Source organism: Corythoichthys intestinalis, chromosome 18, assembly GCF_030265065.1.
Source record: "Corythoichthys intestinalis isolate RoL2023-P3 chromosome 18, ASM3026506v1, whole genome shotgun sequence".
Classification (NCBI taxonomy): domain Eukaryota; kingdom Metazoa; phylum Chordata; class Actinopteri; order Syngnathiformes; family Syngnathidae; genus Corythoichthys; species Corythoichthys intestinalis.
In genome coordinates, this window is record NC_080412.1 from 45,409,470 (window position 1) to 45,425,841 (window position 16,372).

A 16,372-nucleotide genomic window follows, 5' to 3' on the forward strand; every position below is an offset into this window, starting at 1 on the left:
TTGGTTAAAAGCAAAAAACAAACATGTAGTTTGCATTCATTTCACGTAAATATGTCGAAGTACAATGCTAGTCTGTTAGTAAATGTAGCTAGCGGCCGCCTGATGTAAACAGAGCTTTTCTTGTGAAAATTCTTGTGAATAAATGTTTAAATCCCTGAATTCTATATAGATATGGATTTAAAACAGTCTCGATTCTTGGTAAAAAAAAAAACAACAAAAAAAACGTGCAGTTAGCATTTATTTTACGTAAATATGTCAAAGTACAATGCTAGTCTGTCAGTCAATTTGCCGGCCGCCTGATGTAAACAGAGCTTTTCCGGTGAAAATGATTGTGAATAAATGCTTAAATCCTTGAAAGCTTCATAGATATGAACATAAAACAGTCTCGATTCTTGGTTAAAAACAAAAAACAAACAAACTAGTAGTTAGCATTCATTTTACGTAAGTATGTCGAAGTACAATGCTAGTCTGTTAGTGAATGTAGCTAGCGGCCGCCTGATGTAAACAGAGCTTTTCCGGTGAAAATGATTGTGAATAAATGCTTAAATCCTCGAAATCTTCCTACAAATGGACATAAAACAGTCTCGATTCTTGGTTAAAAGCAAAAAAAAAACCCATGCAATTATCATTTATTTTACATAAATATTGCGAACTCTGATGTCAATGCAGTAGCGGCTAATTCCCATTGATTTTTTTCCCACAATGTTTCAAAATGCTAGCATGGCACGAAAAATATATTACTTCGAATCCTCGAACAAATCACTTCCGAGACAATCCTTCCTGTTTGTATGCGGTACAGCTTTTGTACTTTTTCAACAGAAATCCGGCGTTAAATCGCTGCGTGCGTGTTTGTGAATAGCTCCTCTTTATGTGGGCGGCCCCCTACGGCAGTGCATGACCGATCCGACCCGTCAATACATTATGAAGTCTATGGCTATATAATGCTAATGTTTAGCAGATCTTTTCTGCGTTTAACTAGAAACAATCTAGTGCACCAGATTGTTTCTGGTGCGCACCAAATTTATCTTATTTCCGCACGTCATAACCCGCGCACTACCTGTATTTTTACTTATTTCAATGACGAGCGTGTGACTTGAATGCACACCATCCTAAATTGTTGATTATAATAGTAAAGCATACTATACGTGCATGTTACTTCCTGCTTAGTGTGACTCCGTTTAATGATGTGTACTATAAAAGTTGCTTGACTCTGTAGTCCTGCAGCACTAATGGGCTCTTCATTATCCCACTTCAAGCCATATGCTAATCACCTTTTATTCCCGCAAAGCAGGTGTTATTTGCATAGCCTGTTCTCAGTTTAATTGTGTAGAACTATTAAAAACATGCCCCAACAAGCATGAGTGCCAGTCCAGCAACTCCGCCATGCTTCACCATTCTAGGGCCATAAAACCCAGATGAAATATTCAGTGAGGTCCAAGAGAAGTGAAGTGCCAAGCAAACAAATAGTTGGCATGGGCAGCAAGGTTTGGACAAGAGTCGTAACAGAGGCCAGCGGGTCGGATAGCAGCAATATCTTTTGAACTATCATCGAAACGTGATGGTTCAGTAAAGTGTATACTTTTATATTTATGAGTTAACGCCGCAAGCGGGGGCTAACCTGTAAGCAATTCAGGAAGTGTGTCAAGCGGCTCCAATTGGACAAGGACGCCGACGGAGACAAACCTGAGCGTTGGGACAGCTGGCTTTCTAAAAATAACATACGTTTTGTTTCTGCAAAGGAAGGTGACGCGCAGGGTGAAGTGAGGTAATTGCTGCTACTGCTGTGGGAAATAAACATTACCGTTTGACACAAATAACTTTCAAAGCTAAAATTAGCTTTACCCTAATGTGCACAAAGGGTACTGAATTGTCATCCGAGGGAAATTAGGTAAATAATAGAGGTAAAAAGGACTCGCTTATGAAGAAAAAATGCAAAATTAGTCGACTCGTAATTGCAGCTGATGCTTTGAGGATTTTTCATCATAGCACAGTTTGTTTAGTTTTCATGTTCCCACCTTTAATGAAGTTAGAGTGGATTTGCTAGTTTTTATTAGTTTTCCTTTGTTAGTTTTAGATTTTTAGGTCCCGAGCAACAAGTGGTGTCCCATTGAGTTTATTAAAAAAAAAAAAAAGTGTCCTATTAGGTTTTTTCAACGTAGACAAATTTGGGGAGGCAATACCTGATGCAAAACTGTTCCAAAAAGTATCTTGCACCCATATCCCTAATTGCTCCCACAGTTGATTTCTTTACACCAAAGCGTTTTACCTATTGCAGATTCAGTCTTCCCAGCCTGGTGCAGGTCTACAATTTTGTCTCTGATGTCCTTCGACAGCTCTTTGGTCTTGGCCATAGTGGAGTTTGGAGTGTGACTGACTGAGATTGTGGACAGGTGTCTTTTATACCCATAATGAGTTAAAACAGGTGCCATTAATACAGGTAATGAGTGGAGTCTCGTTAGACCTCGTTAGAAGAAGGTAGACCTCTTTGACAGCCAGAAATCTTGCTTGTTTGTAGGTGACCAAATAGTTATTTTCCACTCTAATTTGGAAATAAATTCTTTGAAAATCAAACAATGTGATTTTCTGTTTTTTTCCCACATTCTATCTCTCATGGTTGAGGTTTACCCATGTTGACAATTACAGGCCTTTCTAATCTTTTCAAGTAGGAGAACTTGCACAATTGGTGGTTGACTAAATACTTATTTGCCCCACTGTACCTTGAAGTTGTTTAGGCAAGATGTAAGAACAATGAAGACAAAATGGATTACTATTTACTATATACTATTTCCTTCAAACTAATTTATTCATCGTTTTTAATAGATTTAATCGATTAGTTGTTGCAGCCTTATTAAGAAGCTGGTTTGGACTGTAAGATATCTGAAAATTTTTGCAAAAATGTAAATTGTTGTTTTCCAAAGCAAAAGCAGATTTTTGTTATGTCCTGTTGTTTATGTTTTTGTCCTGTAGCTCTATTGCCTCGTCACATTTACCATTCGAAATGTTCTTCGTACATGACTACAGTATTCTTCATTCTACATACATAATGAGGTAACAACAAAATAGTAACGCACAGGCACTAAGGAAACAAAATTTAATCAGATTACTGAATTGGAAAAATGAATGTGTTAGATTGCTCGTTACTGAATGAAAGTAATCAGATTACGCGTTCCTTAGTAACGCGTTACTAACAACACTGATCACAAATGTTATGAAAATATTTTACAAGGGCTGAAATGTTACCTAGTATTGCTTTAAATTGGCTAATCCGTGATTAAGTTAACTCAAATTTTCAGGGTTGGTGATGAGAAGGGAAAGAGTCAAAGGTCACAGAGGTCAGAAATATGGCAATGCTTTGAATTTGGCCGCTTATGCTGAAGTCGGCTCTCTGAACCCCCAATATAAGTGTCAGTTAGTGACTGTTGTTTTTGTTTAATTTGTTTCTCTGAATTGTAGTCTTTATAATTTTCATTGACGATATTAACATTTTGGCAGGCACAAGCGAAGGCGGAGTACTCACGGCGATGCTGGGGCCGAATCCGGAACCGGGCTGAGGGCTGGCGGTGCTGATGTAGTTGCCCACGGCCGAATCTTGGCTGCTGGGGCCGTAAAGGTCGGCGACGGGCCCTGGGCTGTTGGCGCCGTGGAAAGCTCCGGGCCTGGACGGGTTGGCGCCTGAGAGCAAACACAATGGGGAAGCGGAACAGCTCAGAAGCACCTTATGACAAACCGTCTATCCTCCATTCGACGAATAGAACTCATCACTGGATTCATAAGAAAGGCAAGATTGAATTGATTTGAAAGCATAGACATCATAACTATTGACGTATCACTTCGTCATTCTTTGTGCGACGCCTTATCAGAGGGAGCCGAGCTTCATTTAGGAATAGCCGAAGACAGCTCATTTCGGATTTAAAGTTGGATTTACTTACGATTGGATTTAACTACGAAAGCTGTACCGCATACAAACAGGAAGGATTGCCTCAGGAGTGATTTGTTCGAGGATTCAAGGTAAATATTATATTTTTCGTACCACGCATACGTGATTGAAGCATTTATTCGCAGCAATTTTCTTCTAAGTTTACGCACGGAGGCAGCTAATTTTCGTAACTGACTAGCCTCATAGTTTACTTTTAACCAAGAATCGAGACTGTTTTACGTCCATATCTATGAAGAATTCTGGGATTTAAGCATTTATTCACAAGAATTTTCGACAGAAAAGCTCCTTTTACACCAGGCGGCCGCTAGCCTCATTCGCTGACATAGTAGCATTGTACTTCGACAATATACGTAAAATAAATGCTAACTGCAAGGTTTCTTGGTTTTTAACCAAGAATCGAGACTGTTTTACGCCCATGTCTACGAAGAATTAGGTGATTTAAGCATTTATTCACAAGAATTTTCACCAGAAAAGCTCCTTTTACATCAGGCGGCTGCTAGCCTCATTCACTGGCAGAGTATCATTGTACTTCGTCAATATACGTAAAATAAACGCTAACTGCACGGTTTCTATGCTTTTAACCAAGAATCGAGACGGTTTTACGTCCATATCTATGAAGAATTCAGGGATTTAAGCATTTACTTACAAAAATTTTCACCAGAAAAGCTCCTTTTACGCCAGGCGCCTGCTAGCCTCATTCGCTGACATAGTAGTATTGTACTTCGTCAATATACGTAAAATAAATGCTAACTGCACGGTTTCTTTGCTTTTAATCAAGAATCGAGACTGTTTTACTTTCATATCTATAAAGAGTTCGGGGATTCAAGCATTTATTCACAAGAATTTTCGCCAGAAAAGCTCCTTTTACGTCAGGCGGCCGCTAGCCTCATTCACTAACATAGCAGCATTGTACTTCGTCAATACACGTAAAATAAACGCTAACTACACGGTTTCTTTGCTTTTAACCAAGAATCGAGAATGTTTTACGTCCATATCTATGAAGAATTCGGGGATTTAAGCACTTATTCATAAGAATTTTTGCCAGAAAAGCTCCTTTTACGCCAGGCGGTCGCTAGCCTCATTCGCGAACATAGTAGCATTGTACTTTGTCAATATACGTAAAGTAAACGCTAACTGCACGGTTTCTTTGCTTTTAACCAAGAATCGAGACTGTTTTACGTCCATATCTATGAAGAATTCGGGGATTTAAGCATTTATTCACGAGAATTTTTGCCAAAAAAACTGTAAATCTTTTACGTCAGGCGGCCCCTAGCCTCATTCGCTAACAGTATATAGTGTATAATGATAATCAATTCTATTCTATAATAAGTTGTGATTGTATATAGAATTTATTAATAATCTATTTTGATATTATTTATAGCTTATTCTGCATGTGCGCCTCAAGTATTAAGTTTTTGATGTTAAATTGAGTTATCTATTAGCTCTTGAAAACTTAACAGTAAATAAATTTTAAAAAGTTGCTATTTTGGTCAAAAACGTATATATGTTAAATATTGCTATTGATCCTGAAAATATAGGTGATTTTCTCTGCATTTGGTGTTTTTGTGCAGAAAAGTGGAAAAGCGCTATACAAGTATAACACCATAACACCATTTAGTGTAAAATATGAGACTTTTACAGCCATTTTAAGTTGTGTTATACTTATACTTCTCATGGAGACTCATATACAGCTAAGGTACTTGCCCGTTTTGGTTTGAGGTCGGTAGCAGCTTTGGTCTTGTAAATATTTGAATTCGAAGTTTTTGAAAATAGGCCCCCTACGAATCGGCCCCGTTTCCCGTGTCATGTCAATAGGTTACGAAGTCTATGTTGAAAGCCAACTGTAGCCCGATTTACTGATTTGACGTGAAAGGAAGACACAATCCAGTATGATGTTCTATTTATATGACCTGAACATGCTGTGTTGTATCATTCATGCACAACACAAAGCAAGCAGACAGCTAGAAATCCTCCCAGCATGCTTAGCAACTCCACGTATGGTTGCCGTGTAAATGCTAACATGCATAATGAGAAGGAACACTTGTCAACAAGAAGCGTGACGCTGGAATTTTTATTTTCTTTTCCCCCACTTGAAGTGTTTATTGCCTCTTTGCTTTATTGTACGACCCGATCCCGACGAGTACAGACTACAAAAGCGCGGCCATTACTTCTGAAAGCACTTTAAGCCGTGTGTCAACTTGTCAGTCCTCTGCAATAACTTCACCGCTAAAACCTGCGTTGAGACAAGAGATAGAAAGCATCGGGGGAAATATAAAAGCATGACCCGCGTTCATTTGCGGGTCCCAACTCGGGAGACAGAAAAAAAAACACTGTACATGACTTGCCACCTTTGCCCCGCAAGTAGGAGCACGTCAGACTAATGAAACGTCTTTTTCCCAATTCAGACGAATACTAAAGGCTCGTAACGGCGGGACTATTGGAAGCGGAAGGGGGGAGGAAAAAATGGAAAAGACAGCTGGGGAGTAAGAAAAACGTGAATCTCTTCACAGCAATCTCCTCTGCTGTCAGCTCCCACGTGCCCCTATGTCTGGCCCTTGTTCTTGGATGGAAAAAAAAAAATCCCATAAGAAAAGGCTTGATCTTATGCTTAGGTGTCATGAAAATACAATTTAACTGCGGGATATCAGTTTGACGTTAAATCTCTATTGTCTCTTTAAGCAATATTAAGTAAATACACCTTTACTACAAATTGCTTCTGATTAACTAAAACACTTTTTAAAGGCGAGAACAGCAAGTGCTCTTATCTTGTCTGCAAACCCCCCTGATGCGCAGCCATCTCATATTGTTAATATTAGTAATGCAAAGATTGCATGTTCTTTTTCTATAGCAAACAGAAGAACGAAGTTATCATTTTATGCTGCCATTATTATCAGCACATCATATATTGGACCATTGTGTTTTTTTCTTCTAAAAGATAGCACTGTATCTTTCCAAGAATCTGTATTACCTATCATCTTAATCTCGAAGTAAATACCATAGGCGGAGTTTGACTTTGATGGAAGGGTGAGCAAAACATGCTGATGACCCTGAAACGCAGTGTCAGCAATCAAATTAATTTACTATATATACACTACCGTTCAAATGTTTGGGGTTTAAGCGACGTTTGAACCGCGGTGTATCATATGGGATTTTTCGTTATGTACACTACGGTTCAAAAGTTTGGGGTGCAAAAGCTTCGTTAGACCTCGTTAGAAGAAGGTAGACCTCTTTGACAGCTAGAAATCTTGCTTGTTTGTAGGTGACCAAATACTTCTTTTCCACTCTAATTTGGAAATAAATTCTTTAAAAATCAAACAATGTGATTTTCTGTTTTTTTCCCCACATTGTCTCTCATGGTTGAGGTTTACCCATGTTGACAATTACAGGCCTCTCTAATCTTTTCAAGTAGGAGACTTGATCAATTGGTGGTTGACTAAATACTTATTTGCCCCACTGTATGTACACATATACTCACTGGTCACTTTATTAGGTACACCTGTCCAACTGCTTGTTAACACTTGATTTCTAATCAGCCAATCATATAGCGGCAACTCAGTGCATTTAGGCATGTAGACACGGTTTAAGACAATCTCCTGCAGTTTAAACCGAGCATCAGTATGGGGAAGAAAGGTGATTTGAGTGACTTTGAACGTGGCATGGTTGTTGGTGCCAGAAGGGCTGGTCTGAGTATTTCAGAAACTGCTGATCTCCTGTGATTTTCACGCACAACCATCTCTAGGGTTTACAGAGAATGGTCCGAAAAAGAAAAAATATCCAGTGAGCGGCAGTTCTTTGGGTGGAAATGCCTTGTTGATGCCAGAGGTCAGAGGAGAATGGCCAGACTGGTTCGAGCTGATAGAAAGGCAACAGTGACTCAAATAACCACCCTTTACAACCAAGGTTGGCAGAAGAGCACCTCTGAACGCACAGTACTTCGAACTTTGAGGCAGATGGGCTACAGCAGCAGAAGACCACGCCACGTGCCACTCCTTTCAGCTAAGAACCGGAAACAGGCTACAATTTGCACAAGCTCATCGAAATTGGACAATAGAAGATTGGAAAAACGTTGCCTGGTCTGATGAGTCTCGATTTCTGCTGTGACATTCGAATGGTAGGGTCAGAATTTGGCGTCAACAACATGAAAACACGGATCCATCCTGCCTTGTATCAACGGTTCAGGCTGGTGGTGGTGGTGTAATGGTGTGGGGAATATTTTCTTGGCACTCTTTGGGCCCCTTGGTACCAATTGAGCATCGTTGGAACACAGCCTACCTGAGTATTGTTGCTGACCATGTCCATCCCTTTATGAGCACAATGGACCAAACTTCTGATGGCTACTTTCAGCAAGATAATGCGCCATGTCATAAAGCTGGAATCATCTCAAACTGGTTTCTTGAACATGACAATGAGCTCACTGTACTCAAATGGCCTCCACAGTCACCAGATCTCAATCCAATAGAGCATCTTTGGGATGTGGTGGAATGGGAGATTCGCATCATGGATGTGCAGCCGACAAATCTGCACCAACTGTGTAATGCCATCATGTCAATATAGACCAAACTCTCTGAAGAATGCTTCCAGCACCTTGTTGTATCTATGCCATGAAGAATTGAGGCGGTTCTGAAGGCAAAAGGGGGTCCAACCCGTTACTAGCATGGTGTACCTAATAAAGTGGCCGGTGAGTATATGTATATCCACTCAGGTGACTTGAAGTTGTGCTCTGAAACCCCCAAATTTGGCCAAATTTCAAAATGGTCCTGTAGACTATGCATGTGTGATTTGGAAAGCTTAAAATCTCAATTTTCTGGGGAAAGAAAAATTTTGAAAGTTTTAATAACTTTATCACGAAAACATAGCCAACACTATTGATTGCACGGTTCATCGGTGATTCTCTTGCTTACATCTTTTGTTTTTTTATTGGTATGCTAAGCAGGCACTACTGACTCACACTAGCTTAGCCACTCCGGAGCCCTGAAACTAACAACTAACAAACGGTACGGAATTTGTCGAAATCAACTCCACTGAATGATTAAACCCCCGTTAACTCAAAAATTAAGTGTTATGTCAAAAATTCTGAACCCCATTCAATTAATTTCCATGAAAATCAATTACATGCAATGACATTTTTCGTCCACCGGGGGTGCATTGCCCGCTGCCCTCCTTAATCTCCGCCTATGGTAAATACATGTAAAATCTCACCTTTATATTGAACAATAAGGATGTATACCAAAAAATGTCTACATTTTAGTTTACGTTGAATTACGTTGAAGACAGTACATAAAGTTAATCCCAAATAAATCTGCTCAAGGGAATAATTTTCATGCAGGACAGGACATTCTAATGTCTTACATGTGTTCAAAGAAAGAACCACGGCATTTTAACTTTAATTTAATTCAAGCGACAGCTTTTATTTTTTTAAAGACACAATCGACGTAGCTCTTTAGTGTTAGCTAGCCCAAAAATGAGGGTTTCTTTGCCCTTTCTAGCTCAACTATCTGCCCTACTACAAAGCCCAATGTTTTTTTTTTTTTTTTTTTTTTTAAATACAATGTGTGTATTCAGCGGAAGTAATCAGCGCCCTGCTGTGCAGTTGAAAGAATAGTTCATGCGCGTCAAAAAAAAAAAAAATAAAAAAAAAAGTCTACAGGGAGCAAAGGATGCTCTGATAATGCGTGTTGTGTATAATGCGAAGCAGCACAGGATTTGAACTCCCATCACATCTGTGGAGTCGAGTCTATGCAGCCCGTCGGTGCGTTTCCGCTGTTTGCTGAGCTACGTTTTGTACCGAGCGGCTGGAGTAAATGCCAACAGCTGCCTGAGGCAGCTGGCCAACGTGCTATTAAAGGAAGGTTTGGACTTGTCCTCTAGCCTACGAAGGCCACGCTTTCGGCTTTCTACGAGTGAAGGTAAAGTCGAAACTTTGAGTCGAGAAAGTTTAGATGAGCCTCTAGAGACGTGGCGGCTACGACGCGCGTGTAGGTCAACACTGTCACCTACAATGAGATGCGGCAGTCTAGCAAATCACATTCTCTGGTCATACTAGATAAAATTGGAGCGTAGATGTCAGCGCGTAGAACTGTGGGAATCACATTGCACATACAATTAAATTGCAGGCCATAGATGTATCTATTTTTGAATAATGTACTGAATTTGTAATTGAAACTATGACCAAACAGTGGCGCGGGAAGTGGGGTGCTGAAGGTGCTGTAGCACCCCCTGGTGTTTAGAAGAAAAAAAGTGTTTTGGTAGATTTTTATTGTTTGTTTTGTTAAAAAAATAAATCAATAAATTAAAGATATTAAAACAATAGCGTATTTATCTTTGGGGATTAAATATAAATGTTGAATTTATTTTTAAGAACATACACCTGACACCTTGCTTGCTACCAGGTCACATTGGATTAGGCGCTATTGGAACGGTTGTGCTTGTAGACGCCACAATACAATTCTATTATTATTCTTTTAATATTAATTTTTATAGTCACTTGCCCTAATCTTTTCTTGAATTATATAACCGTGAACCTTTAACCAAAACAACTAGAGCAAAGGCAGGAGATTCAGAGCCTCACCTGCATATTAAAAAATACAGTATCACAAAAGTGAGTACACCCCTCGCATTTCTGCAGATATTTAAGTATATCTTTTCATGGGACAAAACCGACAAAATGACACTTTGACACAATGAAAAGTAGTCTGTGTACAGCTTATATACTGTAATAGAGCTCATTTCTTTTCCCCTCAAAATATAGCCGTTAATATCTAAACCCCTGGCAACAAAAGTGAGCACACCCCATAGAAACTACATCCCTAAATGTCCAAATTGAGTACTGCTTGTCATTTTCCCTCCAAAATGTCATGTGACTCGTTACAGGAGTGCTGTCAGCATTGCTGCAGGGATTGAAGAGGTAAGGGGGTCAGCCTGTTAGTGCTCAGACTGTACGCCATACTCTACATCAAATTGGTGTGCATGGCTGTCACCCAGGAGGAAGCCTCTTCTGAAGCAGGTACACAAGAAAGCCCGCAAACAGTTTGCTGAAGACATGTCAACAAGGCACATGATTACTGGAACCATGTCCTATGGTCTGATGAGACGAAGATTAATTTGTTTGGTTCTGATGGTCTCAAGCATGTGTGACGGTGACCAGGTGAGGAGTACAAAGATAAGTGTGTCATGCCTACAGTCAAGCATGGTGGTGGGATGACCCCTCCACCTCTTCAATCTCATCAGCAATGCTGACAGCACTTCTGTAACGAGTCATGTGACATTTTGGAGTGAAAATGACAAGCAGTACTCAATTTGGACGTTTAGGGATGTAGTTTCTAAGGGGACTACTCACTTTTGTTGCCAGGGGTGGGCAGTGCCCACCCACGGACACGCTCTGCCCACCCATACTAACCGCGTATGGTATCCCATTCATACAGTACTGATGTGTTCTAAGTTTTAACCTTTGTGTTGTTACCTCCTCTTTCACCTTAAAAAAAAAAAAAAAAAAACAAAAAAAAAAACGAAATGTTGGTTTTGTTCCTAGGGGGCGCTACACACATTTTTGCATATTTTGATTTTTGTGTGTTTTTTTTTATTTTTTTTACATTTTATCAAAGTTTTCACCAGTGTTCACCTGGCTGTTAAGTGTTGCGAGTTTTGAAGCATTCTGAGGGGGTCAAAGTAGGGCTCAAAATGTCGGCGGGACAAAGAATGACTGCTAGGGGGCGCTACATAGTGTATTTGGAATTTGTCTTTACACGGCATCAAAGATTGTACCTGTCTTGACCTGCCTGCCGATTTTGGTGCATTTTGAAGCATTCTAAGGGGGTACAAATTGAGCTCAAAGGGGCTGCGGAACAAAGAATAACTATGATAATACTAAAATCGAGAAACCACAATAGGTTACCTAAAAAAATCATTGTCACCTGCATGTCCATGCTGTTCAGTGATGGATGTGTTCTAAGTCAAATAAAATCAACTTTTATTTGTTTAGACCAAATCACAACAAGTTATCTCAAGGAGAAAACAAAACATGTTTTAAGGTGCAGTAGCCCTACGCTGGATTTCGACCTACTTGAGCATTGTAGTGTTTTAAAAAAAATTGTTTTTGCCCCCCCCAGGTAAGACTAATGCCCACCCACACACACCTGGCATCCTGGTAACACCACTGCATTTGATTGTTATTTTATGCAGAAATGTGAGAAGTTCCATGTGATGGCGATATTTAAACGATATCGTGTGCAGGCCTAGTCACTGTTGTGACTCAGAAAAGTTGAAAAACATTGGTATAGCTTACATGCAAGGGTGAGGAACATTCTGTGTCAGGCCCTTATGTGCAAGCACGGGCTGCAATTCAACTTTGCAAAGAAGAGGGAAACATGCATTTTCTCAGCAAGACAGTTTTTTCCCCATTAAAAAAAAAGGATTAGGTGGTATTTTTTTGATTGACAAGTGCGGGGGAGGAAAATAAACAAAAAAACAAAGAGAAGGGAAAGATCTGCCATTTGCATCATGGGAGCAATGTCATGAATCAAAGTGCAACGTCCAAAAAGGTGGTAAGATAGACACGCATATACAAACCTGGGTTCTTAAACTGATCCGGGCTGTGTAGGTGCTGGAGGGGGGAGTTGCAGGCGGAGGTGGCATGCTCACTGTGCAGCATCTGAGCCGCCTGGGGACCCAGGGAGCCATAGTCAGCAAAGGAGCAGGGCCCCCCCCTTTGGTCACCGGGCGCAGAGTAAAACCCATAATCGGGGAGGCCTGGGAGATACAGTAAAGGTGGGGAGGGGGAGGGGACTCCATCATTGTGGAAAATCAACTTTGTCAATGTCAAAGTCAATGTCCAGCGGCTCCTCCTCGTGTTTGTCGGTTCCCTCGCCTAAGCCCGCGTCGGACACGCTCGGCCGCGTCCGAAACGTCTCTGCAATTATTCCTCTCCCCGTCGTGTATTTTTGCCTTTATTGTTTGTTTTTTTTTCTGGCAGAATCGAGCAACGTCGCGTGTGTGTTTTCGCGCGATCATTACGGAGTGAGATGAAACTGAGGAATCATTAAAAGACAGGTCAATACATTCTCATTTCAAAGGGACAATTCTCTGTTGACGTACCTGAAGGAAGCCCGAATGAAAGAAACACAAAGCGCGCCAATCGATAATTAATTTAATGGCTCCTCTTTGACCGGCCGGCCAGAGATGATAAGGTGTGTATGTGAATGAGATACAAATACATCGGTGTTGACCGACGCCATCCAAACACGACGCCCTCCTCCTAATAACGCTCCCTCCGACACAGATGGTGGATTATCAACAGTTTAGAAAATGTCATTCACAAGTAAGTCACGCTGACATTTATTGCATGTCCTCTTAATCGGAGACAAGCTGCTGGTAGAAAGAGGGCAATTAAAGCAAACGTCCTCCTCACGCCTCTTTTAGATAGCGACGTTAATCTACTCGGCTTGGCGACGCCAACTTTCTCCCTTGCCTAGTCACCCCGCGTCTTTGTGTTTTGATTTGGCGTGGCCCGCGGAGCCATTCATAGACACTTCACCTCTGCCTACTCGGAACAATACGGTAGTCCACTCGTGCCCAGTGGCGGACTTGGCAATTTTAGGGCCTAAGGCGAATATATCCAGGGGCCCTCTTCATGGGTCAGGGGTTGAAAAGGTGAGAGGAAATATGTTCCGGTACACTAGGCTGTCCTAAACGACAAATTTTCTCCTGATTAGTCAGCCGACTACCGTAATTTTCGGACTATAAGCCGCTACTTTTTTCCTTCATTTTGATACCTGTGGCTTATAGTCCAGTGTGGCTTATTTGTTGATTTTTTTAGGTAACACTTTATTTGACAGCGGTGTCATAAGACTGTCATAAGATCATCAAAATTATGACATGACACTATCATGGACATTACTGAATGCTTATGTCATGAAGTGTCATTTGGCAAATTATGTCACTAACTCAATTTTTGTCCATCTTGGATCTTTTGCATCCATTCAAAAGTGAGATCATTTACCGGATAACACTTAATGACATCTGTTATAAGCATTCATGAATGCTCAGGACAGAGACATGTCATAATTATGATTGTGTAATGACAGTCTTATGGCACCACTGTCAAATAAAGTGTCAGCAAATACCATAACTAGCAATTGATGAAACAATTGGAACAGTTACTGAAGAAATATTTAGCACAGAACATGATTTTTGATTGTTATTTAAATCTGTAGCGCTGCAATGCATGCTAAGAGGCATGTTGGCTGACAACAGTCAACAGCAGGTGGCAGCAGAGGTTGACTGTCTCCATCAAGGGAGCAGTGATGGCCAAATGAAGCTTCTTGAAGCAATAAAGCTGTGTACAAATTGGTTCAAAGTTTAATGATGGTTCATTTGGTCTTATGACAGTCGGTTGTATGATGCCGCTGTCAAATAAGGTTGTACCAGTTAATATATTTTGGTGTAAATATCCCATGATACAGTAAGGACAGCTGCGGCTTATAGTCCAGTGCATCTTATAGTGGTAAATTAGGGTAGTTTTACGATTAGTCGACTAATCTAATAATTTTCTTTTTTTTAAATACTAATTTAGCAATGAAATGTTTGTTGACACTTATTAATTCACAAAACTATTTTGGAACACTTAAATTCTTTATCAAAGTACAAATAATCATGTAAATAACAATAATTAATCACAAATAAACAATGAGGTTAAATGCTGATAGCATTTACTAAAGTTGCACCGATACCGATACCAGTATCAGCAGGAGGCGCCGATCCGGCCCGAATTGGTGGTATCGGTATCGACGAGTACCAACATTTAGGGCGCCGATACCATCTACTGGCATCACTTGAACGCAAATGTACTGTCCTCCCCACGAGAGCTAACTTCCCAAAATCCGATGCATGATATCTGTATGTCTGTCTCGAAATTACCAAACAAAATGAACTCCTTCGTCTTCAATTTTAAGGATGCAAACTACAACGCATAACCGCGATGTTACGCTGCTCATCTAACATGCCATTCACAATCGATTAGCATGCGTAAGCTAACGCCTGCTATTATAGCGCCGATGTGATCAGAAAGCTTAAAACCGTGGGAGACTAAGCAAACTCATGGTTTCATGATGAACAATGAGTGGCAAATTAAGAGCGCCGTACTTCAAACTCGTCCTGTTTATAAAAGTCAATTGTCATATGTGTAGTGCAGAAATGAGCAGAAGTGACTTCTGTGGCCAGAAAACACTCAAGCGGCGCAGCCGCAGCGCGCACACTAGATATCATCAAATAGCAACCTAGATGTCCTATGTTAGATCCCATGCTAACTCACACGCGCACACACTAGATATCATCAAATAACAACCTAGATGTGCTACATTAGGTCCCATGCCATTAGCTGTGTGAGCCCAGAGCGACACGTAGTCCATATACTACATTGATGAATTAGAAACCGCCATGACTGAATGGAAGTTAAGCAGGCCAAATCAATCCATACCAGTGACTATAGATAATGCTGCAAATACTGTTAATTCAGTACATGTTTTAGATGGACTCGGACCACAAATAGGATGTTTTGCTTATATGGTAAATATAACTGCTAAGAGAGCTGCAGCAATCAACAGTGTGCTCCACTTTACAAACACTAAAGATTATTCTCAGCACTTATATACAAAATTTCTTCAGATCAGTAAGAAGTAAGCACATAAATATTATGCACTAAAATGCTTGTTTATATGATGTTATTTTTGCTTGTCAGCAAATAATAACAATAATAATAATAGTAACAGTTGTATTTTCTGTTTCAGAGCATTTAATGTATTGAATTGTATCGAAAATCGTACCAAACCATGACTTAACTGTATCGTTGCATCCCTTATATATATATATATAGTACTGTGCAAAATATATACATAATATAATAAAAATATACAGTACTTTTTTTTTTTGCTAACAGAGTGGTATCGGAATGGTATCGGTATCGGCCGATACTGCACAGCCAGGTATCTGTATCAGTATCGGGCCCAACAAATGGTATCGGTGCAACACTAGCATTTACTAGTGCAAAAGAATGGAAAGTAAACATTCAGCACACTGACTTTGCCTTTCCAACATTATTCAAAACAATTCTTGAAAAAAAATTGTAGCATTATCATTATAGTATACTACTATATATAATAGTATGCCAAACATATTTGTCATAAAGAGTGCCATTTGAAAGCTATTCTTAGTGTAGAATCTGTATTCTTTAGTATTTACTCTACATATTATAACACAAATTCTGAAGTATGTAGGGTTGCAGCTATCGATTATTTTAGTAGTCGATTAATCGATGAACTAGTTAGTTCGAATAATCGAGTAATCAGACAACGAACATAAAAAAATTAAAATACCTTAGCTGAGCCTCAAACGGTGTGTAGAAAATAAATAAATAAGAATCTAGTTACAGCAAAAGAACAATTG

At 40.0% G+C, this 16,372-nt stretch overlaps 1 protein-coding gene across 11 annotated transcripts in view; it reads right to left on the minus strand.

Moving 5' to 3' along the window:
* Window positions 1-16,372, minus strand: part of msi2b (musashi RNA-binding protein 2b) — a 653,181-nt gene that overhangs the window by 20,577 nt on the left and 616,232 nt on the right. For 6 of the 11 annotated variants that reach the window (XM_057821848.1, XM_057821846.1, XM_057821847.1 and 3 more), the window contains 2 exons: window positions 12,503-12,682; window positions 3,518-3,672 (listed from right to left, as the gene is read on the minus strand). In XM_057821848.1, the coding sequence (XP_057677831.1) occupies window positions 3,518-3,672; window positions 12,503-12,682 (335 nt within the window). The remainder of the gene's footprint in view (window positions 1-3,517; window positions 3,673-12,502; window positions 12,683-16,372) is intronic. The other 5 variants (XM_057821855.1, XM_057821852.1, XM_057821853.1 and 2 more) reach the window with 1 other exon arrangement.